At 48.8% G+C, this 26,977-nt stretch overlaps 1 protein-coding gene across 3 annotated transcripts in view; it reads left to right on the top strand.

Annotated features, from left to right (window-relative positions):
* The window catches only part of LOC109574746 (probable palmitoyltransferase ZDHHC11B), a 51,715-nt gene that overhangs the window by 19,791 nt on the left and 4,947 nt on the right, over positions 1–26,977 (top strand). For 2 of the 3 annotated variants that reach the window (XM_070774906.1, XM_070774904.1), the window contains 7 exons: positions 1,202–1,314; positions 2,330–2,364; positions 9,792–9,885; positions 14,307–14,341; positions 18,874–18,964; positions 21,471–21,505; positions 21,926–22,019. In XM_070774906.1, coding sequence (XP_070631007.1) covers positions 1,202–1,314; positions 2,330–2,364; positions 9,792–9,885; positions 14,307–14,341; positions 18,874–18,964; positions 21,471–21,505; positions 21,926–22,019 — 497 coding nt within the window. The remainder of the gene's footprint in view (positions 1–1,201; positions 1,315–2,329; positions 2,365–9,791; positions 9,886–14,306; positions 14,342–18,873; positions 18,965–21,470; positions 21,506–21,925; positions 22,020–26,977) is intronic. The other variant, XM_070774905.1, reaches the window with a different exon arrangement.

Consider the following 26,977-nt stretch of genomic DNA (forward strand, 5'->3'; position numbering starts at 1 on the left):
TACTCTGAGACCTGCAGAAACACAGAGGGGTAGAAAGTGGGCAGTGCCAGTGTTGAGAGAGATGCGGGGATGGAGTCTGTGAGGCAGGAACAGGGCGTTTAGAGAAGCACCCGCCAGAATCCCGGACGATAAGAACATTGGACCCGCCGACGCCGTCTCCAGCTCCTGTGTGGTTGGGGGGCAAGGAGGTGGAGGACGAGCCCCCGCAGACACGGGGCCCGAGGCAGAGCCACCAGGCCAGCACACGGCCGCGGCCGCAAGGAGCCTGGCCCGGCTGTGGTGAGTGCTCAGCGAGCCAGGGGGAGATGGCGTCAGGCAGAGGCGTGAGGAGGCTCCGGGCAGCTGCACAGAGGCCGAGGGTCAGACCAGGGACGCAGGCCCGTCCTGCATCTCCTCCTCTGTGGGCTCACCGCCGTCCACACCCATGTCACTCCAGGCGGGCTCCAGGAGACACGCAGAGCCTGCCGGCAGCCTGTGTCTGGGGGCTTTGTGCAGACCTGGGCAGAAGAGTGGATGTCTTCACTAGAACGTCAGCAAGGCCCAGTTCTCATCCCCAGACTGCGACGGCCTCTGAGGGTGTGTGCAGTCAATGGAGAAAGAATTGAAGGCCCGAGAAGAAGCAGCCCTTGTAGGAGCCCCCGGGGAGGGGCCGAGCCCTGGCCCCCCTTGGGGAGCAGACCCCCGCCAGGGGCTGTGGGGGCGGCGGCCTTCCATCTGCTCCTCAAGCTGCAAATAGGCTTCTGTGGGTGGCCTTTTCTCTTTCCAGAAATAATTATAAACCATCTGTTCCCATGTTTGTCAGTTTTCGGAGAAAGAGAAATGGAAAAGTTAGGCCCCACCCCACACCACCAGGGCGGAGACACGTGACTGGATCGTGTTTCCTTCCATTAGTGGTGGTCTTCTGTTGACAAACACATTAGAGACTCTCATAACCTGAGCCTGTCTGCCACGTGCTGGCCGCTATCTCACCTTATTTAAGACACAGCTGCACCCATACTGCTGCGGGCCTGTGAGGCCCCCTGGGGCCAGGGCGGGTGGGCTCCACGGGTGCGGGCACCTGCCGGCTGCGGCCTGAAGGTCAGCCAGGCTCGGGGTGGCCTTCCGGCCGCTCCCCAGGCTCCAGGCTGGGAGCGGCTCCCAGCACTGCGGGCGGCGGATGGGGGGCGGTGACTCTGTCTCTTGCCTGTGTTCTCCTTTCTAGTGGCCAAAAGGTTGAGCACGTTTGATTACATGACACAGGGCCGCCAACAGCAAAAGTCGAAACACGAGACAGGGAAGAAGGATGTGAGTTTACAAATGGAAGATCTGTCACAGGTAGGGCGCCCCTGCTCCCCCATCTATCCACCCAGGACTGGGGGCTGCCCAAGGCCACCTGTCACAGGTAGGGCGCCCCTGCTCCCCCATTTATCCACCCAGGACTGGGGGCTGCCCAAGGCCACCTGTCACAGGTACGGGCGCCCCTGCTCCCCCATCTGTCCATCCAGGACTGGGGGTGGCCCGAGGCCACCTGGAGGCCGGGCCCTCTGTGCTGGTGAGGTGGGGGTGGGGTGTTGCACGCATATGTGAGTGTGTGGTGTGTGTGTGTGATGCAGTGCACGTGCGGGGTTCTGTGTGTGTGGGTCTTTGGCGAGTCTTGTGAGTGTGTGTGTTGTGTCGTTTCTGAATTCACTCTCCACAAGGCCAAGCCCACAGGGCTGACTCCTTTCAGACCCACCCATTTCTGCAGCTCCTTATCAGAGTTAACTTTTAGTCTTTAAAGGTCACCATTCAGAAAATGAAAATATAAGCCACAGAGAGAAATAATTATTTGCAAATCATATACATGTACCCAGAATATGTATAGAACTTTCAAAAGTCAATTACAAGAACACCGACCAGGTTTTTTAAATGGGCAAAATATCTGAACACACTTCACCAAACCCAGATGGTCAACATCAGCATCGTTCCCACGTTAAGGAAACACAAGCTAAACCACGATAAGACACCGCTACTCGCCCCCCAGAGTGGCCGTAATCAAAAAGCCCAACCACCAGGGCTGGCAAGGCTATACACAGCAGGCTCACACGTGGCTGGCGGGGTGTGAAGCTACAAGCCTTTGCAGAGTTGGCATTTTCTTCTAAAATAAACACATCTCTCGTGACCCAGCCTTCTCCTTCCTGTTTCTTACCAACGAGAAGCAGAGACACTCACACATGAGCAAGCGCATGGGGAAGGGGGCTCCCCCGTGAGACCCCGAGGCACCTCTCCTCCATGTCGGCTGCAGATGCACGGGAGCTGTGCTGGCAAGTGCAGTGTCCACAGTGGCGGCATCCTGTGCTTCCCCCCACAGCCTCTGGACAGCTCCCTGGGATCCTCCGAGCAGGGGTAAGTTGCCATTTCCCTAGAGCTGTTTTGTGCGTCTGAAGTAGCTATATTCTCCTCTACTGCCTTGCTTTAAAAAATCGTTCTTTTTTCCACAGAATATCCTCCATACTCCTTGCTAACACTTTCGTAATTTTTATTTGCTTCATATTTTGGTTTTCAAACCATCTTCAATTAATTTTTTTTATTTAGTGAAGTAGGAGCCAAGGTTGTCTTATTACAGCCTAACTGGTGGTTGTTGTCTCGTTAACTAAATGGTCCTCTTTTCCTCATCCAGTCTTAAGGACGCCTTCCTGATGCCCCAAGTTTCCCTGGAAGCTGATCTATCTGCTTCTGGACACTGGTCTGTCCATCTGCTGTGTGTCCTACAGGACACTGTGCTGTTTAAGGACTGGACTTTACTTGCTGCTGTTCCCTCACTGAGTTAAGTCCGACTCTGTGACCCCATGGACTGCAGTGCGCCAGGCTGCTCTGTCCTCCACTGTCTCCCGGAGTTTGCTCAAACTCATGTGCATTGAGTCGGTGATGCCATCCAACCATCTCATCCTCTGTTGCCCCCTTCTCCTTTTGTCTTCAATATTTCTCAGCATCAGGATCTTTTCCGGTGAGTCGGTTCTTCTCGTCAGATGGCCAAAGGACTGGCGCTTCAGCTTCAGCGTCAGTCCTTCCAGTGAACATTCAGGACTGATCTCCTTTAGGATTGACTGGTTAGATCTCCTTGCAGTCCAAGGGACTCTCAAGAATCTTCTCCAGCACCATAGTTCAAAAGCATCAGTTCTTCAGCACTCAGCCTTCTTTATGGTCCAACTGTCACCTCCATACATGACTACTGGAAAAGCCATACCTTTGATTAGATGGACCTTTGTCGACAAAGTGATATCTCTGCTTTTTAATACACTGACTAGGTTTGTCACTGATTTCCTTCCAAAGAGCAAGCGTCTTTTAATTTCACGGCTGCAGTCGCCATCTGCAGTGAGTTTGGAGCCCAAGAGAATAAAGCCTGTCACTGCTTCTACTTTTTCCCCTTCTATTGACCACGAAGTGATGGGACCAGAGGCTATGATCTTAGTGTTTTTCATATTGAGTTTCAAGCCAACTTTTTCACTCTCTTCTTTTACCCTCTTCAAGAGGCTCTTTAGTTCTTCTTCACTTTCTGCCATTAGAGTGGTTTCATATGCATATCTGAGGTTGTTGATATTTCTCCCAGCAATCTTGAGTCCAGCTTGAAGTTCACCTAGCCCAGCATTTTGCATCAGGTACTCTGCAAAAATAAGCGGTGACAATATACAGCCTTGACGTACTCCTTTCCCGATTTGGAACCAGTCTGTTGTTCCAGGTCCAGTTCTAACTGTTGCTTCATGATCTGCATACAGGTGGTCTGGTATTCCCATCTCCCATCACTTGAAGAATTTTCCGTGGTTTGTTGTGATCTGCACATTCAAAGACTTTAGTGTAGTCAGTGAAGCAGAGGTAGATTTTTTTTTTAGGAAATCTGTTGCTTTTTCTATGATCCAACAGATGTTGGCAATTTGATCCCTGGTTCCTCTGCCTCTTTGATACCTTCACGGTCCACTGGAGAAGGAAATGGCAACCCACCCCAGTATTCTTGCCAGGAGAACCCCATGAACAAACAGTATGAAAAGGCAAAAATATAGGACGTCAGAAGATGAGTCTCCCAGGTCGGAAGGTGTCCAATATGCTCCTGGGGAAGAGTGGAGGACAATTACTAATAGCTCCGCAAAGAATGAAGCGGCCGGGCCGAAGCGGAAACGACGCTCAGCTGTGGGTGTGTCTGGTGGTGAAAGTAAAGTCCAATGGCTGTAAAGAGCAATATTGCGTAAGAACCTGGAACGTTAGGTCCATGAATCAAGGTAAATTGGACGTGGTCAAGCAGGAGATGGCAAGATTGAACAGTGACATTTTAGGAATTGGGTGAACTAAAATGGATGGGAATGGGAAAATTTAATCCAGATGATCATTATATCTACTACTACAGGCAAGAATCCCTTAGAATAAATGGAATAGCCCTTATAGTCAATCAAAGAGTCTGAAATGCAGTACTTGGGTGCCATCTCAAAAAAGACAGAAAGATCTCAGTTTGTCTCCAAGGTAAACCTTTCAGCGTCACAGAAATCCAAGTCTATGCCCCAACCACTATTTCTGGAGAAGATGGAGTTGAATAGTTCTATGAAGACCTACAAGACCTTCTAGAACTAACACGAAAAAAAAAAAAAAAAATATATATATATATATATGTCTTTTTCATCACAAGGGACTGGAGTACAAAAGCAAGAAGTCAAGAGATGCCTGGAATGATAGGAAGATTGGCCTTAGAGCACAAAATGAAGCAGGAAAAGGCTAACAGAGTTTTGTCAACAGCCTGCCTGAAGAACTATCGACAGAGGTTGATAACATTGTACAGGAGGAAGTAACCAAAACCGTCCCAAAGAAAAAGAAATGCCAGAAGGTAAAGTGGTTGTCTGAGGAGGCTTTACAAATAGCTGAGCAAAGAAGAGAAAGATATACCCAACTGAATGCAGAGTTCCAGAGACTAGCGAGGAGAGATTAGAATGCCGTCTTCAATGAACAATGCAAAAAAATAGAGGAAAACAATAGAATGGGAAAAAGTAGAGATCCCGTCAAGAAAATTGGAGATATCAAGGGAAAATTTCATGCAAGAATGGGCATGATAAAGGACAGAAACAGAAAGATCTGACAGAGGCAGAAGAGATGAAGAAGTGGCGGCAAGAATACACAGAAAAACTATACAAGAAAAGGTCTTCATGACCCAGATAACCGTGATGGAATGGTCACTCGCCTAGAGCCAGACATCATGGAGTGCAAAATCAAGTGGGCCTTAGGAGTCATTAGTATGAACAGAGTTAGTGGAGGCGATAGAATTCCAGCTCAGCTATTTAAAATCCTAAGGGATGATGCTGTTAAAGTGCTGCACTCAACATGGCAGCAAATTTGGGAAACTCACCAGTGGCCACAGGACTGGAAAAAGCCAGTTTCCATTTCAATCTCAAAAAAGGACTTCATTTAGCTACCTTTTAATACCTGGCAGGTGAATCCTCCTCTCATATTTTTGTTTTTCTTTACATTTGACAATTCTTTCACATTTATTTTTCCCTATAGGCTTAAATATCATTTTGCGCAGTTCCAAGAAACCTGGGATTTGAACTAGAGTTAGGTTAGGTATGCACTTTATGTGAGAGGGACAAAGCCTGCCTTCCCACCTGCCCGCTCAGCAGCTGTGTTGAGAAGAACCAGGAAGCCAGTCTCCTGGGGTGGCGGGGGCATCGAGGGCCTGGAAGTGCCAGGCACACCTGCCCCTCGCGGCCTCCTTCTTCCTGGAAACCTGCAGGGCAGGCACTAGCGTTCCTGGCGGAGAAGATCGGGCTGCTGGGGCTCCACATCTCCCCTCTCTCCAGCCCAGCTGGCAGAGAGACCCGGGAAAGGCAGGCGTGCACTGGGAGTCCATTTCCCCAAAGCTGACAATTGCTGCAGATTTCTGCTTAATGATCAGGGAGTATAGCTTAGTGTGAAAGGTCAGTCCCTTTCAAACATATTAGGAACTTACTGGCACTTAGTGAAAATCTTAGTCAGCTTGAATTCCAACTTCAAGAATCACCCAGCTATAGAGTCCTTTACATAAAATCTAAGAATAGTTTTTCCTTTATCCTTTGGTAAGAAACTAACTGGAATCAGTCTGGAAACTTAGCTCTAAAAGTAAACAAGACAAAAGCCTCTTTTTTTTTCTTCAAATTGCCTAATCAATGTATACTCATTACACAAAATTTGGAAACTGCAGAACTTCCCAGTGTGAAAACGAGCATCCCTTCTTCCCCCCGGGCGCCACTGCTGGCACTTCGATTAGTGTCTTTCGAGTCTTCCTTTAAAAATGTTTTGTGTGTATTAGCATACATCATGTCTTATAAAGTTATAATCATATTGTAGAACTCTTTAGAAGCCTTAAAAACTTCATATATTGTGAATATATGGCTTTTTATGAATATAAGTTATTGCATCTTTGGAATGTACTGCATTCCTCATTTTTGGAATACTATTCTTCATTTTCAGTCTAATCTTGCATTCCTTTACTGAAAGGTTGATTGTGTGGGAAGTGTGCAAGTTTCCCACCGTCCAGACCCAGTGAGCAAGAGAACATGCGTCCCTTTTGCTGCGGAAATCTTCCTGGGCTCATCTGCAGTCAGCCTAGCGACGGACTCATTGTTGTTCAGTCAGTCGTGTCCGACTCTTTGTGACCCCACGGACTGCAGCACGCCAGGCTTCTCTGTCCTTCACTATCTCCTGGAGTTTGCTCAAATTCATGTCCATTGAGTCGGTGATGCTATCCAACCATCTCATCCTCTGCTGCCCTCTTCTTCTTTTGCATCAAGTGGCCAAAATATTGAATATTTTGCTTCAGCATTTATCCTTCCAATGAATATTCAGAGATGATTTCCTTAAGGATGGACTGATTTGATCTCCTTGCAGCCCAAGGGACTCTCAAGAGTCTTCTCCAACACTACAATTCAAAAGCATCATTTTTTCAGCACTCAGCCGTCTATATGATCCAACTCTCACAGTACATGACTACTGCAAAAACCAGAGCTTTGACTACACAGACCTTTGTCAGCGATGGTCTCTGAGTGATGGTCTCTAAGTGATGTCTCTGCTTTTCAACGTGCTGTCTGGGTTTGTCACAGCTTTCCTTCCAAGGAGCAAGCGCCTTTTAATTCCATGGCCGACTCACTGTCCACAGTGATTTTGGAGCCCAAGAAAATAATCTGTCACCCCTTCTACTTCTTCCCCTTCTATCTGCCATGAAGCGATGGGTCCTGATGCCATGGTCTTAGTTTTTTGAACTAAGCCCTCCTTTTCACTGTCCCCTTTCACCCTCATCAAGAGGTTCTTTAATTCCTCTTCGTTCTGCCATTAGAGTGGTATTGTCTGCATATCTAAGTTAAACAGAGTGAGAATATACAGCCTTGATGTACTCCTTTCCCAATTTGGAACCACTCAGCTGTTCCATGCCCAGCTTTAACTGCTGCTTCTTGACTCTCATACAGGTTTCTCAGGAGACAGGCAAGGTGGTCTGGTATTCCCAATCTCCTGAAGAATTTTCCACAGTTTGTCGTGATCCACACAGTCAAAGGCTTTAGCGTAGTCAATGAAGCAGAAGTAGATGCTTTTCTGGAATTCCCTTGCTTTCTCTATGATCCAGTGAGTGTTGGCAATTTGATCTCTAGTTCCTCTGCCTTTTCTAAATCCAGCTTATACATCTGGAAGTTCTCAGTTCACGTACTGCTGAAGCCTAGCTTGAAGGATTCTGAGCATAACCTTACTAATATGTGAAATGAGTACAATTGTCCTATAGTTTGAATGTTGTTGCCCTTCTTTAGGACTGGAATGAAAACTGACCTTTTTGAGTCCTGTGGGCCCTGCTGAATTTTCCAAATTTGCTGATGTATTGACATGCTAACTTTAACAGCACCATCTTTTAGGATTTTAAATAGTTCAGCTGGAATTCCATCACCTCCACTAGCTTTGTTCATAGTAATGCTTCCTAAGGCCCACTTCATTTCACACTCCATAATGTCTGGCTCTAGGTGAGTGACCACACCATCGTGGTTATCCGGGTCAGGAAGACATTTTTTATATAGTTCTGTGTATTCTTGCCACTTCTTCTTAATCTCTTCTGCCTCTATTAGGTCCTTACCATTTCTGTCCTTTTCATTCCCTTGATATCTCCAATTTTCTTTAAGAGATCTCTAGTCTTTCCCATTCTATTGATTTCCTCTATTTCTTTGCATTGTTCATAGAAGAAGGCCTTCTTATCTCTCCTTGCTGTTTTCTGGAACTCTGCATTCAGTTGGGTACATCTTTCCCTTTCTCCCTTGCTTTTTGCTTCTCTTCTTTGCTCAGCTATTTGTAAAGTCTCCTCAGACAACCACTTTGCCTTCTTGCATTTCTTTTTTGGGGATGGTTTTGGTCACTGCCACCTGTACAATGATATTAACCTCTGTCCATAGTTCTTCAGGCACTCTATCAGATTTAATCCCTTGAATCTATTAATCACCTCCACTGTATAATCACAAGAGATTTGATTTAGGTCATACCTGAATAGCCTAGTGATTTTCCCTACTTTCTTCAATTTAAGTCTGAATTTTACAGTAAGGAGCTGATGATATGAGGCAGAGTCAGCTCTAGCTCATGTTTTTGTGGACTATATAGAGCTTCTCCATCTTCAGCTGTGAAGAATACAGTCGATCTGATTTCGGTGTTGATCATCTGGTGATGTCCCCATGTAGAGGCATCTCTTGTGTTGTTGGAAGAGGGTGTTTGCTATGACCAGCGCGTTCTCTTTGCAGAACTCTGTTAGCCTCTGCCCTGCTTCATTCTGTACTCCAGAGCCAAACATTCCTGTTAGTCCAGGTATCTCTTGACTTCCTACTTGGCATTCCAATCCCTTGTGAAGAAAAGGATGTCTTTTTTAAAGTGTTAGTTCTAGAAGGTCTCGTAGGTCATCATAGAACCGGTCAACTCCAGCTTCTTTGGCTTCAGTGTTGGGGCACAGACTTGGTTAGTGTGATGCTAAATGCTTGGCCTTGGAAACGAACAGTGAGCAGGAGACACAGCCTGGGGGGTGCTGCTGGAGCAGGTCAGGCGTCTGGGCTTCTAGAGACCTGGGAATATGCTTGAATCCTGGGCACTGCCGGGTCTCACGGGCGCTTAGTGGAAGCACCTTGCAGGACTTTACAGAGTGTGTCTCTAGCAGCAGTGATCAGACCGATTTATGGGGAGCTTCCCTTTTGGACTCTTTGCTGCTGTGGGACTGTAACTGGATTGGGTTATTGGGACTGACCGGCCAGGATGAAAACGTGAGTGGGGATGACCACAGACAGGCGGGCGTGCACTGTCCAATCTTGCAGGTGTGGCCTGCGCCCATCCCCACTGCTACATAGACCAAGTGACAAAGCGGACACAGTCCCAGCAGCTCACATGCCAGCCAGCACGTTGGGCTGTGCATGGACGGTCAAGACTCCCAGGGCCGCGTCCCCATGGATGGTGGGCCTGGAGCTCTGACCGGCCAGAGCTGCCCTTATGCTCCGCCGTCAGGTCGGTAGTGCAGGGCCGAGCCCCCCTCTTGTTCGTGTGGTGACGCCGCCCCCTGAGAGTCCATCTCCTGGGGCCTCCGCGGGGAGGGGCCATGCCATGGCCGCGGGCCCAGCTCTGTGCCCTTGTGCGTTTCTGCAGGCCCCTGCCCCACTGCTGCCAGACTGGCACGCACAGGGGTCGGGGTGCTCGGGGCGGGGGACAAGCCCAGGCAGCTGCTCGGAGCCCTGTGGGGGAGGGGGCCGTGTGCAGCACCCCACCCACAGCCAGGCACCCCTGCTGACCGCCCCCCACCCCCGTCCTCACAGAGAGATGCCCAAGGAGCTCCTGCCCTCTTCCCGGCACCCCAGTCTGTGCTCCACCGCCACCATACAGCCAGAGGACACCCCGACATCGCTGAAGGTGAGCCCCCAGCCCCCAGCATGAGCTGCCCCACCGGGCTAGAGCCAGGGCTGGGCCCAAGGCCCTCCAAGAACCAGGGCAGAGCCGTGTTTGGAACCGCTTGTGTGAACTGCAGCCCTCATGTGGTGCCTGGGGAGTGCCGCTCACAGGGGAATGAGGAGGTGGGGACAGAAGAGGAAGTGAGGGACAGACTCAGCTGAACCGTGGGCGAGTACTTGTGTGAGTCTGAGTGTGTGTGAGTGGTGTGTGTGTGCGATGTGATGCGTGTGTTTTCTGTGGGATGTGTATGTGTGTGACGTATGTATTCTGTGCGTGATGTGTGTGTGTATCCTGTGTGTCTGTGTGTGTGAGGGTGACGTGTGAGGGTGTGGCGTGTGCACATGCTCCATCATCTCCGCCATCCCAGGATGGAGCCAGCGGGGCCCCTAGAGGTCAGGTGCCCCGGGCTCTCTGGTGGGTTAATGTGAGCAGGTTTGCAATTGTACTGATTCCTGCAGGCAACTGGTGACTTCACTTTCTCTGCAGCAGAGATTCCTCTCACGACCCCTGCAGGGCATCAGAGAGGGGGCTTCTTGTAATAAGGTAGAACTAGGAAGGGGGTCAGTACCCACCTTCGGCAGCAGTGATGTTTTTCTTGTTTACACTTGTACCAGCAGCTTCCACTCGAGGTTTGGAAGCACATTTATGGGAACCTATAATCCTGTCCCTATCCCAGACTCAACCGCTACATGTGATATCCACTCCAAGGTGGGAGCAGGCAATCAGGGGTTATGCTTTGCTGTTGTGGAAGCCAGGGTGACCCCAGGTTCTAACGTGCCCGGGACAGTGCCACTGGACACCTGCTGCCAGCCCTGACCGTGCAGCCAGCACCCTGACGGACGCTTGTCACTGACCGTTGTGTTAAATCTCAGCAAAGGGTCCCCTGGATGCAGCTTTGTTACATTTATTTGGTGGGAAACAGGAGAGAGCAAGGCGATCTCTAAGACTCTAAGAGCTGAAAGCTTCGTCTCTCCTGCACAGGACATATCAGCTCTGGTATTCAGGAACATGAAATCCAAATCACCAACGTGCCGATGACTTGCCAATGCGAAAATAGTAACGTCATGGGTTTGGGTCTCTTAGACTTTTCTATGCTTAATTATAAGTGTTCCAAGGTTGAAACATGCTTTGTTACTTAAGAAAGGGATTTACCATTCTACTTAATTGATACAAATTACTAAACGATTCAAGAAGAAATAGAAAATTCAAATGGACATATAACAAGTAAAAACTGTGAACTAGTAATTTTAAATTCTCCACAAAGAAAATCCTAGGCCCTAATGGCTTCATTGGTGCATTCTAGCTGATGTTTTAAGGGAAAAAAACCCAAATCAATCATGCGCAAACTTTCAGAAAATGGAAGAGGAAGAAATACCACCCAGTTCATCCTACGAGGTGGGTACATAATCAGTTCAGTTCAGTCGCTCAGTCGTGTCCGACTCTGAGACCCCATGGACTGCAGCACGCCAGGCTTCCCTGTCCATCACCGACTCCCGGAGCTTGCTCAAAACTCATGTCCATCGAGTCAGCAATGCCATCCAACTATCTCATCCTCTGTACATATATGAGTACATAATACCAAAGCCAGATCCTGTCGCCAAAAAAGAATCTTATAAGCTGATGTCACCCGTGAATATAGAGGCAAATATCACTGACCAGACACAGGCATATACAAACACACACAAGAGGTGCATACGCTGTGACTGAGGGAGGGCTATTCCAGAAATGCAAGGTCGGCTCAACATCTGAAAATGTATTAGTGTAATGAGCGTCACTCCAGTCGTGTCCAACTCTGTGCGACCCCATAGACGGCAGCCCACCAGGCTCCCCCGTCCCTGGGATTCTCCACGCAAGAACACTGGAGTGGGTTGCCATTTCCTTCTCCAATGCATGAAAGTGAAAAGGGAAAGTGAAGTCGCTCAGTCATGTCCGACCCTCAGCGACCCCATGGACTGCAGCCTTCCAGGCTCCTCCGTCCATGGGATTTTCTAGGCAAAAGTACTGGAGTGGGGTGCCATTGCCTTCTCCGATTAATAAAATAAAGTACAATAAACATGAGCACACCCAGTCAGAAAGAGCATTTGGTAACAGCACCTCTAGATATGATAAAACAATTTCACAGCCTAAGGGTGGAGCCCCCTAAACCTGATAAAGAATCTGAAGAAACTCACCACTAACTCATACTTAACATGCTGAAGCGGTGTCCTTAAGACTTGGACCAAGACAAAAATGTGCCCTCCAAACGTCTGTCTGACATTTTACTAAAAACCTCCAGCCAGTACAGTAAAGCTAGAAGCAGGAGTCACACGCACGTCTATCTGAAAGTGCGACTGTGTTTATTTGCAGGTAACGTGATCCTAACAAACCTGCAGAAAAGCTAACAGGAATAATAGGATAACTTAGCAAGGTGGTAGGATACAAAATCAATATTAAAACACTGAATTATACTCCTGTCTACTCGCAGAGAAAAGTCTGGAAATAGTACTGAGGAAACTACTCCTTTCACAGCAGCGTCAAAAAACAACAAAGCAACAAATACAAAAGCTGTGCGTGTGAAGCTACACTGCTGTTGAGAGAAATTAAACACAACCCGGATGGACGGGAAGACTCACGACATTTAGGGGTTGGGCACTCAGTATCGTCATGACAGGAGATCTCTCCACACTGATCTACAAACTTACATGATCCCCACTGAATTCCCAGCAAGCTTTTCTCTTTAAGGAAGTATCAAGCTGTATGTGGAAATTCAGAACCCTTACGAATGACCAAAATAATTTAGAAAAAGAAGAAACAAATTGGAAAGCTTCCATAATCTGATTTCAAAATTTACTACGAAGCTACTGTATGGAGCCAGTGTTAAGGACAGACATACAGACAGACAAACAGAGTCAAAGCTCCAGAAACAAAACATTTACATTTCTGATCATTGGATTTTAAACCAAGATGCCAAGGCAATTCAATGGGGAGCAATGTATTTTCAATAAATGGTACTGGAACAATCAGATACCCACAAGGAGAAAAAATGAACCTCACGTGCTGTTTCACAGCAGGTACAAAAGTAACTCGAAATCAATCTCAGAGCTAAATTTTAAGGCTAAACCCATAATACTTTGGGAAGAAAACAGAATAAAATCTTGTGATCTTCGTTAGGCAAACTTTTCTTTAATATGACACCAAAAGCACTATTAAATAAAAGTATGAAAAAATTGGACTTCATAAAAGTGAAAAATATTTGCCCTTTGGAAGTCACCATTTCAAAAATAAAAATACTTTGGCTGGAATATTTCCAAATCGTCTACTTGTATCCAGAATATATAAAGAATTTTCAAAACTCAATTATAAGAAAAATGACCCAGGTTTTTTTAAATACAAAAAGATTTGAACAAACTTTGCACCAATATATATATATGGAGAAGGCAACGGCACCCACTCCAGCACTCTCGCCTGGAAAATCCCATGGACTGGAGAGCCTGGTGGGCCGCAGTCCATGGGGTTGCTAAGAGTCAGACACGACTGAGCGACTTCACTTTCACTTTTCACTTTCATGCATTGGAGGAGGAAATGGCAACCCACTCCAGTGTTCTTGCCTGGAGAATCCCAGGGACGGGGGAGCCTGGTGGGCTGCCGTCCATGGGGTCACACAGAGTCGGACACGACTGCAGCAACTCAGCAGCAGCGTATATATGTGTATATATATATATGGGTGGCAATTAAGCACATGAAAAGACGGCCAACACCGTTAGACATCAGGGGAATGCAAATCAAAGCCACAGTAAGACGCCGCCGCACGGAGTCAGGGCTTCCAGGCGACACAGTGGTGAAGAGCCTGCCTGCCAGGGCAGGAGACGCAGGTTCGATTTCTGTGTCAAGAATGGCCCCTGGAGGAGGGCATGGCACCCACTCCAGTATTCTTGCCTGGAAAATTCCACGAACAGAGGAGCCTGGAGGGCCACAGTCCATGGGGTCGCAGAGTCAGACATGACTGAGTGCACACGCACTCACGCACACCTGAATCGGAATGGCTAACACCGAAGAGGCAACAATACCAGGTGATGGAGAACCCCTAGAGGAGCTGGGTGTCTGACGCATTAAAAGTAAGACGAGGACTTACAGCAGCACCACTTGGGAAAGCCGTTTGGCGGTTTTCTTAAAATTTAAATATATTCACGCTCACTAAGGAGAAATGAAGCCACCCTGGGTGTGCAGCATGGCTGGGGAGGACAGAAGCTGTCCCCTCGGTGAGAGCCTTCCCTAGGCCTCAGACATCCCCGCAGCAGCATCAGGTGAGTCCACTAACAACAGATGCGAAGTTTCCAAAAAAATAACCTCAACATCGACAATATCTCTTGTGCAATGTTACTGATTTTTATTTATTCTCACAGAAATCAGTTGCCAACTTGAGTTCATCTGTGCAGAGGTAAGTTAGATCAAATAGATCGCTTAACATTACTAACAATTACTCATATCTCAGTTTTACTTATTTTGCAAAAAGTACAATAATTCTTAGCCTGCTTTACAACTAACATCCAGACGAATACACGAAAGTAAGACCGCTCATCTATCTTCTGTGCCACCCGGAGAACATGGGCAGTGTTGTGTCTGAGGGTCTTCTGTACGGTCCCCAATAACATTTGGTTTCTGCTCGATGGACGTGAGTCTGAGTGAACTCTGGGAGTTGGTGATGGACAGGGAGGCCTGACGTGCTGCGATTCATGGGGTCGAAAAGAGTCGGACACGACTGAGCGACTGAACTGAACTGAAGCTCCTGAGAGTCAGGGCGGCTCCTTCTGAGTCAGTTGGTCCGTTACCGTAACGGTTTCGGGCTCCAGTGCAGTCATCCTTGGTACTTGTGGCACGCTGGCTCCAGGAGTCCCTGCATTTAACAAAATCCACCGATGCTCAAGTCCCATAGTTAGCCATCCCCGTCCATGCGTTCTGGACCCAAGGGCTCAACCAAACACAGACATTTCAGTCCAAGCTTTGGTGATACTTGGATATGAGACCCATGAATCCAGAGGGCCAATGGTATACTGAAACACACACACACATGTGTTAACCAGCACAGTCCAAACTCGTGTTGTTCAAGGGTCAACCACTCACCGTTTTTGAAGAGACACAATTTGGTCCACATTGTCTGCCCTCTGGCCCCCGAAAGCCCACTCTCTTCTGTCACACAGAATAATTCATTGCATCACAACTTCCCTGAATTCAAGCATCAGCTCTAAGTCCCAAAGCCTGTCACCTAAGTCGTGCAGATCTGTGATGGCTGAGACTCCGGGCAGGATTCATCCTGGACCAAAGTCCTCTCCATCTGTGAACCTGTGAAACCAGACAAGCCATTTGCTTCCAAAATGCACTGAGGGGACCATCACAGGCTAGACACACCCATTCAAGAAGGAAGAACTCAGAAGGAAGCAAAGGCCACCAGCCCTAAGCCTGTCTGAAATCCAGCAGGGCAAATGCCTCAGATTTCAAGTGTTGAGAGCAACCCCCTTTGGCCTGGTCATCTGTGGTATCGCCGGAACCCCCACCCCCGCCAACTCCACGCCAGGAGGCCGGGCTGGTTGCCCATTTAAAGTGTGAGAGTTGGCTGGGATTAGCTCCTCACTGCTTCTTCATTATATGTCGTGACATGGGCTCGTGAACCAGTGTAGAGACAGCGGCACTCCCAGCAGAACCTCAAGGGTGACGCCCGAGCAGCTCTCAGCGCGCTCCATCCACGCATGAAACTCACAGGGTTAGATGACACCGCACCTGTCCGTCTGCTGCGCCCTCGTTCACACCCCAGCCACACGTCAGGGCAGCTCCTGTGACCCTGCGGGCAGACGCGACCGCCTCTCATCGGCAGCATGGTCGTCCTCCACGGGCGAACCATGCCCTGACAGACCGGGAGGCTCTGGCCTCCCAGTGGTTTTTTCTGACAGCTCTCTGGGAGTGTCTGCCCACATTGTCAGCTGCACACGTGTGCTGAGTCACCTCTGTTGTGTCTGACTCTTTGCTATCCTGTGGTCCGTAGACCGCCAGGCTCCTCTGTCCATGGAATTCTCCAGGCAAGAAGCCTGGAGTGGGTGGCCATGGCCTTCTCCAGGGGATCTTCCTGACGCAGGGACCGAGCCCGTGTCCCGCGCAGTGCAGCTGGACGCTTCACCGCGGAGCCCCTGAGGGGCCCTGTTGTCGGGTACTGCTGGCGGACGTCCACAGGCAAAGGGCTGCCTGTGCTACACCTTCATAAGTCTTCACGGTGACGTTCCCCAAAGCCAGAGGGACTCAGGTTTCCACCAGTTTCCCCAGACTCTGCAGCATAAGAACAGTATATTTGGTTTTATCCAAGTAAAACAATTGTTTCTATGTGCATTCCTCTTGACACCAGTGGGAACGTACATCATTCCGTCTGCCTTGACTGTTCGACAATCTCTCTTGTGTGCATTGCATTAGGTTTTCATATATTTTCCCCATTTTTATCCTGGAGTATTTGCATATTATCCATTTTAGAGCTCTTTGACTATTGAAAATACTGATTAATTCTTTGTTCTTTGTGTCTCAAATATATTTCATCCAATCTGTCGTTTTAAAAAGTTTATTGTGTCTTTTGCAATGTAGAGGTCACAAATTTTTCTGAAGCCAAATGTGTCAAATTTTTATTTTGTCTTTTAAAAACCTTCTTGCTCCTGAGTTTTCCAAACATTCCTCCAATCTTTGTAATATTCTCGCAGTTTTACTTGCTTCCTTTGCACTTTGATCCTCAGGCCATCTTAGCTTTTGGATACAACGAGAGAGGGGACAAGCTCAGTGATCCCCATGGCATAGATGGCCCGCTGACCCTCCGTGTCTGGACCCGCTTGCTTCTGCCTCCGACATCTCTTTCTTCTGCAGCCTCTCTTTACTCCCTAGTAGACAAATTCCTCCCAAGCCTTTCTCATTTTTCAAATTTTTTGACAATTCTTGCACATTTGTTTTTCCGTGTAAACTTTCAAGTGATTTTGTCCAGTTCCAAGTCACTTGCATTTGGGGTTGGCGTTGTGCTGAATACACCTTCACTCACGGGGGACTTGCCTCCTCCCAGCGTCGCTGCCCCAGGTGGGGGCACAGAGTCGTCTTCTTTGGGGGCGGGGAAGGGGCCTGGAATGACTTCAGGAAGGGCGCCTGGAGCCGGGGCTCCAGGGGCTGTGGCCCTGGGGTCATTGCGTCCCTGTCCTGCATTCAGAGGGGCAGAGAGGGCCCACAGAACCCCAGGAGTGGGGAGCTTAGAGAAAGACAGCACTCGGCAGTGTCCCAAAGGCTGAGCGTTCCTGAGGTTCTTGCTTAGTTAACAGTTGGCCAGGAAATGCAGTTCACCGTGCAAGGCCTGTTCTCTTTCAAACAACCCAATAACTTTTCTTCCAGGTTTTCTTCCTTAGAAATCTGATTGGCAATACTAACATGTAAATCCACATCATTTTGAATTTCACTTCAAAATATCATTTAACCATGATCCTTTAAGTAAAATCTAAGAACTTTTTCTATTTTTTCCTTTTCTGGTAAGAAAGACAGTAACTTAACTGGAACCAGGATGCTAGACTTTTGCCTTAATTTTTTTTTTTTTTTTTTAGAATCAACGCGTATTTATTACACAAAATTTGGAAATACAAATTCCCAGTGTAAAAGCAGAGACACACAGACTTCCCCGCCCACTAGTAACTGTTGCTGGGACATCGACTTGTGTTTTTTACATCTTTCTTTCCAGTTCCTTTTCTGTGCATATACATACACACACACAATGTTTTATTTTATGAAAGGTTCCTTAGGAGCTTGTTTTACCTCATGTATTGTGAGGTTCTTTCTGTTAAAAGAAAACAAGACTTTGACGGGTGCACTCACCCCCTTGAGCAGGGGCCACGTGCATATCTATGGGAACATTTGTTTTCATTTCCAATCCAGCTTGTGTTCCTTCTCCTGGAAGAGAAGCCGGCCCTATTTAATCAAGGCTCAGCAATGGGTAAAATGTGATACAAGCAGGTCACAAACCCTCTGGATGAGACGGGAAGTAAACTCTGTAGTCTCTGGCGGCAGGGAGCGTTCTCCGAGTAACGCAGCTCCTGGGTCCCGTTGAGCGAGTTGGCACTGCTGACGGCCATTCCCAGCCCCACTCCCGAGGCTGGCCCTCTCAGAGCGTTAGAGCCAGTGGGGTCGAGTTCACAGCGGTCAGAGGAAGTTTCTAAGCCTCGTGACACCTGCCAAAGGAAGGAACACGCCCAGCACACACCCGTGCGGTGTGTGGGAGCTCCGCGGGCACGTTTCCGAGGAAAGCCTCTACGGAGGACGTTACAAAGTGTCCCTGTGGTGGTGGCGGTGCCGTTTCTAAGAGAGTTTCTTCTGGCCTGTTTTGTCTGTTCTGAAATGTTAAGTGGGTAGGATGAGAATATGAACAAGGATTACGGTCTCACACGCGAAGACACACCGGCAGGCATCTTCTCATGGTTTCCTTGGAGCAGAAACCCGGCCAGGTGAGCCTGGTGTCTGCTCTGCCCCGCAGGGGAGGACCCCCGGGAGCGCCGGGAGACAGGCTCACCCCCTCCTGCTTCGCTCCTTCCCAGCCGCAGCCCCAGTCCTCCTCATGTTCCGATCTCTCTCAGCTAGCCTTCCCGGGCCCTCCATTCCTCAAGGCTCAGATGACCACATGTGGATAATTCAACGTGACCCTCCCGTGCGCATTTTAGGTTCAGTGCGACGAATTCCCACAAAACAGGGGCTTAAGACAGGAGGCCCCGGTTCTCCGTCCATGTCGGAGGCTCCGGGGATCAGCAGGGCTGCTTGCTTTCTGACTTTTCTGGGGCAGGGGGATCCCGCGACCCATCCCAAGCTGTGAGGTCCTCAGGAAAATGGAAAACCAGGATAGAGAGACTTTCTGGGCCCCCAAGAGTCCCCATTTGCTGACACGTGTGCTTTCTCTCTCCTGTGCGTCCCCACCAGCGTGAAGTCCATGCAGCTCTTGCCAGCAGCCCTGGACCACTGGCGGGTCTCCAGCCTCGACACCCATGCCAGCAGCTGCTCGTCGCAGCAGGTGAGCCTGGTGCGGGGGTGGGGGCAGGAGGCAGGGGCGCGGCCACCCCAGGACCCTGCAGAGGACTGCACGGCACAGGAGGTGCTGGTCCAACGTGCTCACTTTAAGCGTTTGCAGTGTTTCAGGCTGTGCTCCTTGCCCGGGAACAGTGGTGGGCACGCGTGCGAGAGAGCAGGTGCAAACCGTGTGCTACAGAGGCCTGTAGGGCCAAGCGCACCGTGTCTGCGTGGCCCCAGCCCGTCTGCTGCGGGTCTGCCCCTCGAGGGCTCAGCAGCCCGCGGGCACGCAGCGCAGGCTCTCCGAGGCCTCCCGGGGCAGCGGCGTGGACACGGTCCGCCCCTGAGGGCGTGCTGGTCCTGGGTCCTCACCGGGTCAGCCTGCAGCGGCAGAGGCCGGTCGGTTCCTGTCGGTCCTCGCAGGCCTGGGTGTGGCCGTCTGGAGACGCTGCATTCGTCCAGCGGGCACCGTGTCTGAGGCCTGGGTCTGGTTAGGGTTGGACAAGCATCGTATGGATGCGGCGGTCACTGAAGAGCGAGGACCGGACGGCAACAAACTCCCTTGCATGATTTTAAAACAGCCCCAGCTTGGGAACGCAAAGACAAGACCCCCATTCCCTCAGGGGGCACCTTGAAAGCTCACAGCTAGCATCTTACCTTGTGATGAAAAGCCGAAAGCCTCCCCTTAGGACACGGGGTCCACACTCACCACTTGTACCTGATGTCGTGCGCGAGTCCCAGCCCGGGTGAAGGTGAGGGTTTGACCTCCTGCATGTGGGTCTGTGTTCACTTTTGAGACGTGTGTTTGTGTGGGTGAAGCAGGGTTCTGTGTCCATTCTCAGGTCCAGACGGCACTTAGACACACACTCGTTTCTCCCCGTTCACTGCTTCTGGGAGAAATCGCGTGTGATCTTGTGTTGATTTCCTGTGTAAGGTTTCCTTTGGTATGGCACACAAAGTGCTGCCTATGAAAGAGAAAAAAGACCTATGCGTCCATTGTGAATGACTGCAAGTTATCACCCCTCGTCTCCTTTGTGTGTGAGAGACGACCTTGAGATGCACTCTGAAATTGCAAGTTCAGTCACCATGAGGCATCTTAGGTCGCTGGTTTACTTTTAAAGGGTCTTCCTTTGGGTAAACGCACTGATAAAACTTTTGGACCCAGGAATTGCACTCCCAAGAATTAAAATAGATTCGAAGGCTTCCCGGGTCCGACCCTGTTCTGCAGTTACCTGGGCAGGGGACCCCGCGCAAACCTCCGAGTGTGTGGGTGACGATTAAAGGAGACGACCCACTGGCACAGCCCTCAGCACGCGGGAGCATCGGCTGTCTACCACCATTAACTTAAAGCCCAATCTTAGAAAAACAGACAAAGCTCTATGACAGAGACGTTCCCTCTAACGTTGTTTATAAAAACAAAGATCTGAAATAACCTCAGTTCAGTTCAGGTCAGTCACTCAGTCGTATCCAACTCTTTGTGATCCCATGAACCACAGCACACCAAGCCTCCCTGTCCATCACCAGCTTCCGGAGTTCACTCAGACCCATGTCCATCGAGTCGGTGATGCCATCCAACCATCTCATTCTCCGTCATCCCTTTCTCCTCCTGCCCCCAATCCCTCCCAGCATCAGAGTCTTTTCCAATGAGTCAGTTCTTCACATCAGGCAGCCAAAGTATTGGAGCTTCAGCATCAGTCCTTCCAATGAGTATTCAGGACTGATTTCCTTCAGGATTGACTGGTTTGATCTCCTTGCAGTCCAAGGGACTCTCAGGAGTCTTCTCCAACACCACAGTTCAAACTGTAGATTTTAACGAACTCTTCACCGAAAGCGATCTGTGGGTGGCAAATGAGCACCTGAAAAGATGCCCAGAATCAGGCCCTGAGGACGCGCAGATGAGAGCTACAGGAGGCGTCACCACACACCACCCATGAGGCTCCAACCTACAGATGCAAAGTCTGAGCCAGAGGCGGGGAGGCCAGGCCCGTGCCCAGGAGTTAGGTGGGCGCCTTGAGAGCTGGGGCTGTCCCGCTCCCGCCCTGACCAAGGAGAAGCGAGCGCACGCGTGTGTTTCTCTGCTGGGGCTGCAGAGGCTGGCCAGGCAGCTCACTTTCTTCTCCCATCCTGGAGCTAGAAGTCTGCGGTCAGGGCACCGCCAGGGCTGGTACCTCTGAGCCCTCAGTGCCACCTGGGCACATGGTCTTCATCCCGAGCTCGTCCTCCCAAGAGGACATGAGGCCTCGTGCTCCGGGACCCACACGGGTGACCTGGCTCCACTGTTAATAGCCTCCGTGGGGCCCCGTTTCCAAGGATGGTCACGTGCTGCATCACGAGGGACAGGACTTCAATCACGGAAGAGAGGGGACGCAGCTCAGCCAGAGCTCGAGGGTGGGGCCGGGCGCCATCCTCCAGCGCCCTCCCTGGACCCGGGGCCCCCAGGCGCCCTGACACGACATCCAGGGTGGGGCTTGGCTCCTCCTGACCAGCTGCTCCTCCCCCCCTGCCCGCAGGAAGCTAGTGCCAGCCGAAGCACGTCCGCAGTGCGGTGAGTTGCCAGCCTTTCTACCCCACGGGGGCTGGGGGTGCGCCTCAGCGCAGGTCTCCTAGGAGAGCGAGCATCTGTGACGGAGCATTTGGGGCAGGAAACCCCTGTGCGGATTTCAGCCACTGACTCTGGCTCTCAGCTCTGCCCCAGCCTGGAAGGCACGACCCCTCACGGTCACCCTGCTCACGGCTGGCGCCTGAGCTGGACGGACACCAGGCATCACGCTCGTTTGACCTTTGTCTGTGGAAGTGTAGGCAGCCCTTCTGACGGTTCACACACACGCAGACAAGCACACACGCGTGAGCGCACACACACATGCACACGGGCACACACACACTCTCCCCTGCAGCCCTCAGACACCCCCAGCCCCGCCCCCCGGCTCCCTCGTGGCGCCGCCCCATGTCTGTCTCCGTCCAGCAGAATCAAGCGGAAGGAGTTCCTGCCCGCGCTCTCCAGGTGCTCCAGCCTGAGCTCCGTCAGCACCGTCACCCCTGAGAGCTCCCCACCACCCCAGGTGAGCCCGCGGGCCCGGGGGTCACAATTAGGAATATTTCAAAGATAGTGCTTTGGGGCTGTGTTCACAAATCTTGCACCCAAAGACATAAAGGAGAGTCTTCGATACTTCCTACCGAAAGTTTAACATGCTGGTCTTGAGAGCTGGGTCCTTTCCTATCTGTGGTTGGTGTGTGTGGTGTGAAGCAGGGGTCTGGCTCCCCAGTTCCCATGGGATTTCTACTGTTTCCTGCTTCATTCATGTTTAAGGTAATTAACCAGTAGATAAGGATTTACTTCTGCTACTCAGCTATTATATATACATTGTTCCTCAATTCCTCCATTAGGAGTCGAGGAATAAATACAACTGACTTTCTATATTTAATTGAATTTTTATGTGGTACCCATTGCTTACCTTCTTCCTTTTCTAAAGGCCTTTAGTCATCTTCTTAATGGTTACCTTGAGGATTACAATGAACATTCTAAATTTATAACAATAAAGTTATACTTTATTGAATAATACTAATTCAGTTTCAATAGTATTTTAATTCAGTATTCAATAGTGTTCCAAGACTCTATTCTCATACATTTCCATCTCTCCTCCTTTATGTTGTTAATGTCACAGATTACGTATTTGTATACTGTGTGCCCATGAACAAAGATTTATAATTAGTTTTATGCATCTATCTTTAAATCATATAGAAAAGGGGAAGTGTTACGAATCAAAGTACAATAGTACTGGCTTATAAATTAACTTTTGTAGTTACCTTTACGGAGAAGGCAATGGCACCCCACTCCAGTGCTCTTGGCTGGAAAATCCCAGGGACGGAGGAGCCTGGTGGGCTGCAGTCCATGGGGTCGCTGAGAGTTGGACACGACTGAGCGACTTCCCTTTCACTTTTCACTTTCATGCATTGGAGAAGGAAATGGCAACCCACTCCAGTGTTCTTGCCTGGAGAATCCCAGGGACAGAGGAGCCTGGTGGGCTGCCATCTATGGGGTCGCACAGAGTCGGACACTTAGTAGCAGCAGCAGCAGCATCTCTTCATTTTAACCTGAAGAATGTGGAGAGACTAGTAAACTGTGTGTCTTTTCAGCATTTCTTGTGTGGCAGGTCTATTGTAATGAAGTCCCTCAGCCCTTGTTTACCTGAAAATGTCTTAGTTTCTCCATCATTCTCAAAAGATAGCTTTGGGGGCTTTGGAATTCTTGGTTGGCAGTTTTTTTTTCCCTTCATGACCTCATGCCACCCCAGTGCCTTCTGGCCTGCATGGAATCTGATGAAGAGTCACTGTTTATCACACTGAGGAGCTCTCCTTTGTGATTGGCTCTCTCTCTTGCTGCTTTCAAAATTCTCTCCAAGTTCTAAGAAATTGGCTGTAATATATCTCACTGAGAGTTTTTTTAGTTTATCTTGCTTGGAGTTAAGTTAAGCTTCTTGACTGTGATGTTGTTGTTCAGTCGCTCAGTTGTGTCTTTGCGACCCCATGGAACGTAGCACGCCAGGCTTCCCTGTCCTTCACATCTCCTGGAGCTCGCTCAACATGTCCATTGAGTCAGTGATGCCACCCGACCATCTCATCCTCTGGCGTCCCCTTCTCCTCCTGCCTTCAATCTTTCCCAGCATCAGGGTCTTTTCTAATGAGTCAGCTCTTCACATCAGGTGGCCAAAGGATGGGAGCTTCAGCATCAGTCCTTCTTTGGCGCTCAGCCTTCTTTATGGTCCAACCCTCACATCCATACATGACTACTGGAAAAACCATAACTTTGACTATATGGGACCTTTGTTGGCAAAGTAATGTCTCTGCTTTTTAATATGCCTTCTAGGTTGGTTTAATATGCTTTTCTTCCAAGGAGCAAGCATCTTTTAATTTCATGGCTGCAGTCATCATCTGCAGTGATTTTGGAGCCCAAGAAAATAAAGTCTGTCACTGTTTCCATTGTTTCCCCATTTATTTGTCATGAAGTGATGGAACCAGGTGCCATGATCTTAGTTTTTTGAATGCTGAGTTATAAGCCAGCTTTTCACTCTCCTCTTTCACCTTTATCAAGAGGCTCTTTAGTTTCTCTTCAATTTCTGCCATTAGGGTGGTGTCCCCTGCATATCTGAGGTTATTGGTATTTCTCCCGGCAATCTTGATTCCAGCTTGTGCTTCTTCCAGCCCAGCGTTTCCCATGATGTTCTCTGCATAGAAGTTAAATAAGCAGGTGACGGTACACAGCCTTGACGGACGCCTTTCCCAATCTGAGCCTGTCTGTTGTTCCATGTCCTGTTTTACCTGTTGCTTCCTGACCTGCATACAGGTTTCTCAGGAAGCAGGTCAGGTGGTCTGGTATTCCCATCTCTCGAAGAATTTTCCACTGTTTGCTGTGGTCCACACAGTCAAAGGCTTTGGCATAGTCAATGAAGCAGAAAAGTAGATTTTTTTTCTGGAATTCTCTTGCTTTTTCTATGATCCAACAGATGTTGGCAATTTGAGCTCTGGTTCCTCTTCCTTTTCTAAATCCAGATTGAACATATGGAAGGAAGTTCTTGGTTCATGTACTGTTGAAGCCTGGCTTGAAGAATTTTGAGCATTACTTTGCTAGTGTGTGAGATGAGTGCAATTGTGCGGTAGTTGGAACATTCTTTGGTATTGCTTTTCTCTGGGATTTGAATGAGAACTGACCTTTTCCAGTGCTGTGGCCACTGCTGAGTTTTCCAAATTTGCTGGCGTATTGAGTGCAGCACTTTCACAGCATCATCTTTTAGGATCTGAAATAGCTCAGCTGGAATTCCATCACCTCCTCTAGCTTTGTTAGTAGTGATGCTTCCTAAGACTCACTTGACATCGCACTCCAGGATGTCTGGCCCTAGGTGAGTGACCATACCATCGTGGTTATCTGGGTCATGAAGATCTTTTTGTATAGTTCTTGTGTCGCCTCTTCTTAATATCTTCTGCTTCTGTTTGGTCCATACAATTTCTTTCCTTTATCGTGCCCATCTTTGCATGAAATGTTCCCTTGGTATCTCTAATTTTCTTGAAGCGATCTCTAGTGTTTCCCATTCTATTGTTTTCCCCTATTTCTTTGCACTGATCACTGAGGAAGGCTTTCTTCTCTCTCCTTGCTCTTCTTTGGAGCTCTGCATCAGATGGGTATATCTTTGTTTCTCCTTTGCCTTTTGCTTCTCGTCTTTTTCAGCTACTTGTAAGGCCTCCTCAGACAGCCATGTTGCCTTTTTGCATTTCTTTTTCTTAGGGATGGTTTTGATCACCACTTCCTGTACAATTTACAATCCTCCATCTATAGTTCTTCAGGGACTCTGTCTATCAGATCTAATCTCTTGAATCTATTTCTCACTTCTACTGTATAATCGTAAGAGATTTGATTTAGGCCATACCTGAATGGTCTAGTGGTTTTCCCTATTTTCTTCAATTTAAGTCTGAATCTAGTAATAAGGAGTTCGTGATCTGAGCCACAGTCAGCTCCCAGTATTGTTTTTGCTGACTGTATAGAGCTTCTCCATCTTCAGCTGCCAAGAATATAATCAGTGTGATTTCGGTGTTGACCATCTGGTGATGTCCATTTGTAGAGTCTTCTCTTGTGTCATCGGAAGAGGGTGTTTGCTCTGACCAGTGTGTTCTCTTGGCAAAACTCTGTTAGCCTTTGCCCTGCTTCACTCTGTGCTCCAAGGCCGAACTTCCCTGTTACTCCAGGTGTCTCCACTTCCTACTTTTGCATCCTGGTCCCCTGTGATGAAAAGGACATCTTTTTTGGGTGTTTAGTTCTAGAAGGTCTAGAAGGGCTTCCCTGGGGGCTCAATTGGTAAAGAATCCGCCTACAATGCAGGAGACCCCAGTTCGATTCCTGGGTTGGGAAGATCCCCTGGAGAAGGGATAGGCTACCCACTCCAGTATTCTTGGGCTTCCCTTGTGGCTCAACTGGTAAAGAATCTGCCTGCAATGTGGGTGACCTGGGTTCGATCCCTGGGTTGGGAAGATCCCCTGGAGAAGGGAAAGGCTACCCACTCTGGTATTCTGGCCTGGAGAATTCCGTGGACTGTATAGTCCTTGGGGTCACAAAGGGTCAGACACAACTGAGTGACTTTCACTTTCACTTTCTAGATGGTCCTGTAGGTCTTCATAGAACCACTCAATTTCTACTTCTTTGGTATTACTGGTCGGGGCATAGGCTTGGATTACTATGATATTGAATGGTTTGCCTTGGAAACGAATAGAGATCATTCTGTCATTTTTGAGATTGCATCCAAGTACTGCATTTCAGACTCTTTTGTTGACTATGAGGGCTACTCCACTTCATCTAAGGGATTCTTGCCCACAGTTGTAGATATAGTGGTCATCTGAATTAAATTCACCTGTTCCGGTCCATTTTAGTTCACTGATTGCTAAAATGTAGGTGTTCACCCTTGCCATCTCCTGTTTGACCACTTCCAATTTACCTTGATTAATAGACCTAACATTCCAGGTTCCTACGCAATATTTTTTTACAGCATCGGGCTTTACTTCCACCACCAGTCACATTGACACCTGGGCATTGTGGATTTTTTGCTTTGGCTCCGTCTCTTCATTCTTTGTGGAGCTACTTCTCCCCTCTTCTCCAGTAGCATATCGGGCACCTGCCAACCTGGGGAGTCCCTCTTTCAGCGTCCTATCTTTGCCTTTTCGTGCTCTTCATGGAGAGTGTAGATTGGATGTGTAGATTCATGATTTTATCCGTTTTGGGAAGTTTTCATTACTTATTCAGCAATTTTTCTGCTCTGTTTCTCTCTCCTCCTCCTGGGAATCCTACAAGGTGTATCTTGATATCTTTGATGGAGACCCACAGGCCCACCAGGCTCCGTTCACTTCCTTTCATTGTTTTTTCTTTACAGTTCAGACTGGATGTTAATAATTTCAGTTTAGTCAAGTTTTTTTTTTGGATCCTTTTTTCACTCGTCAAATCTGTTGAGCTCCTCTAGTGAATTTTTAAATTTCAATT

Source organism: Bos indicus, chromosome 20, assembly GCF_029378745.1.
Source record: "Bos indicus isolate NIAB-ARS_2022 breed Sahiwal x Tharparkar chromosome 20, NIAB-ARS_B.indTharparkar_mat_pri_1.0, whole genome shotgun sequence".
In the NCBI taxonomy this organism is placed as follows: Eukaryota; Metazoa; Chordata; class Mammalia; order Artiodactyla; family Bovidae; genus Bos; species Bos indicus.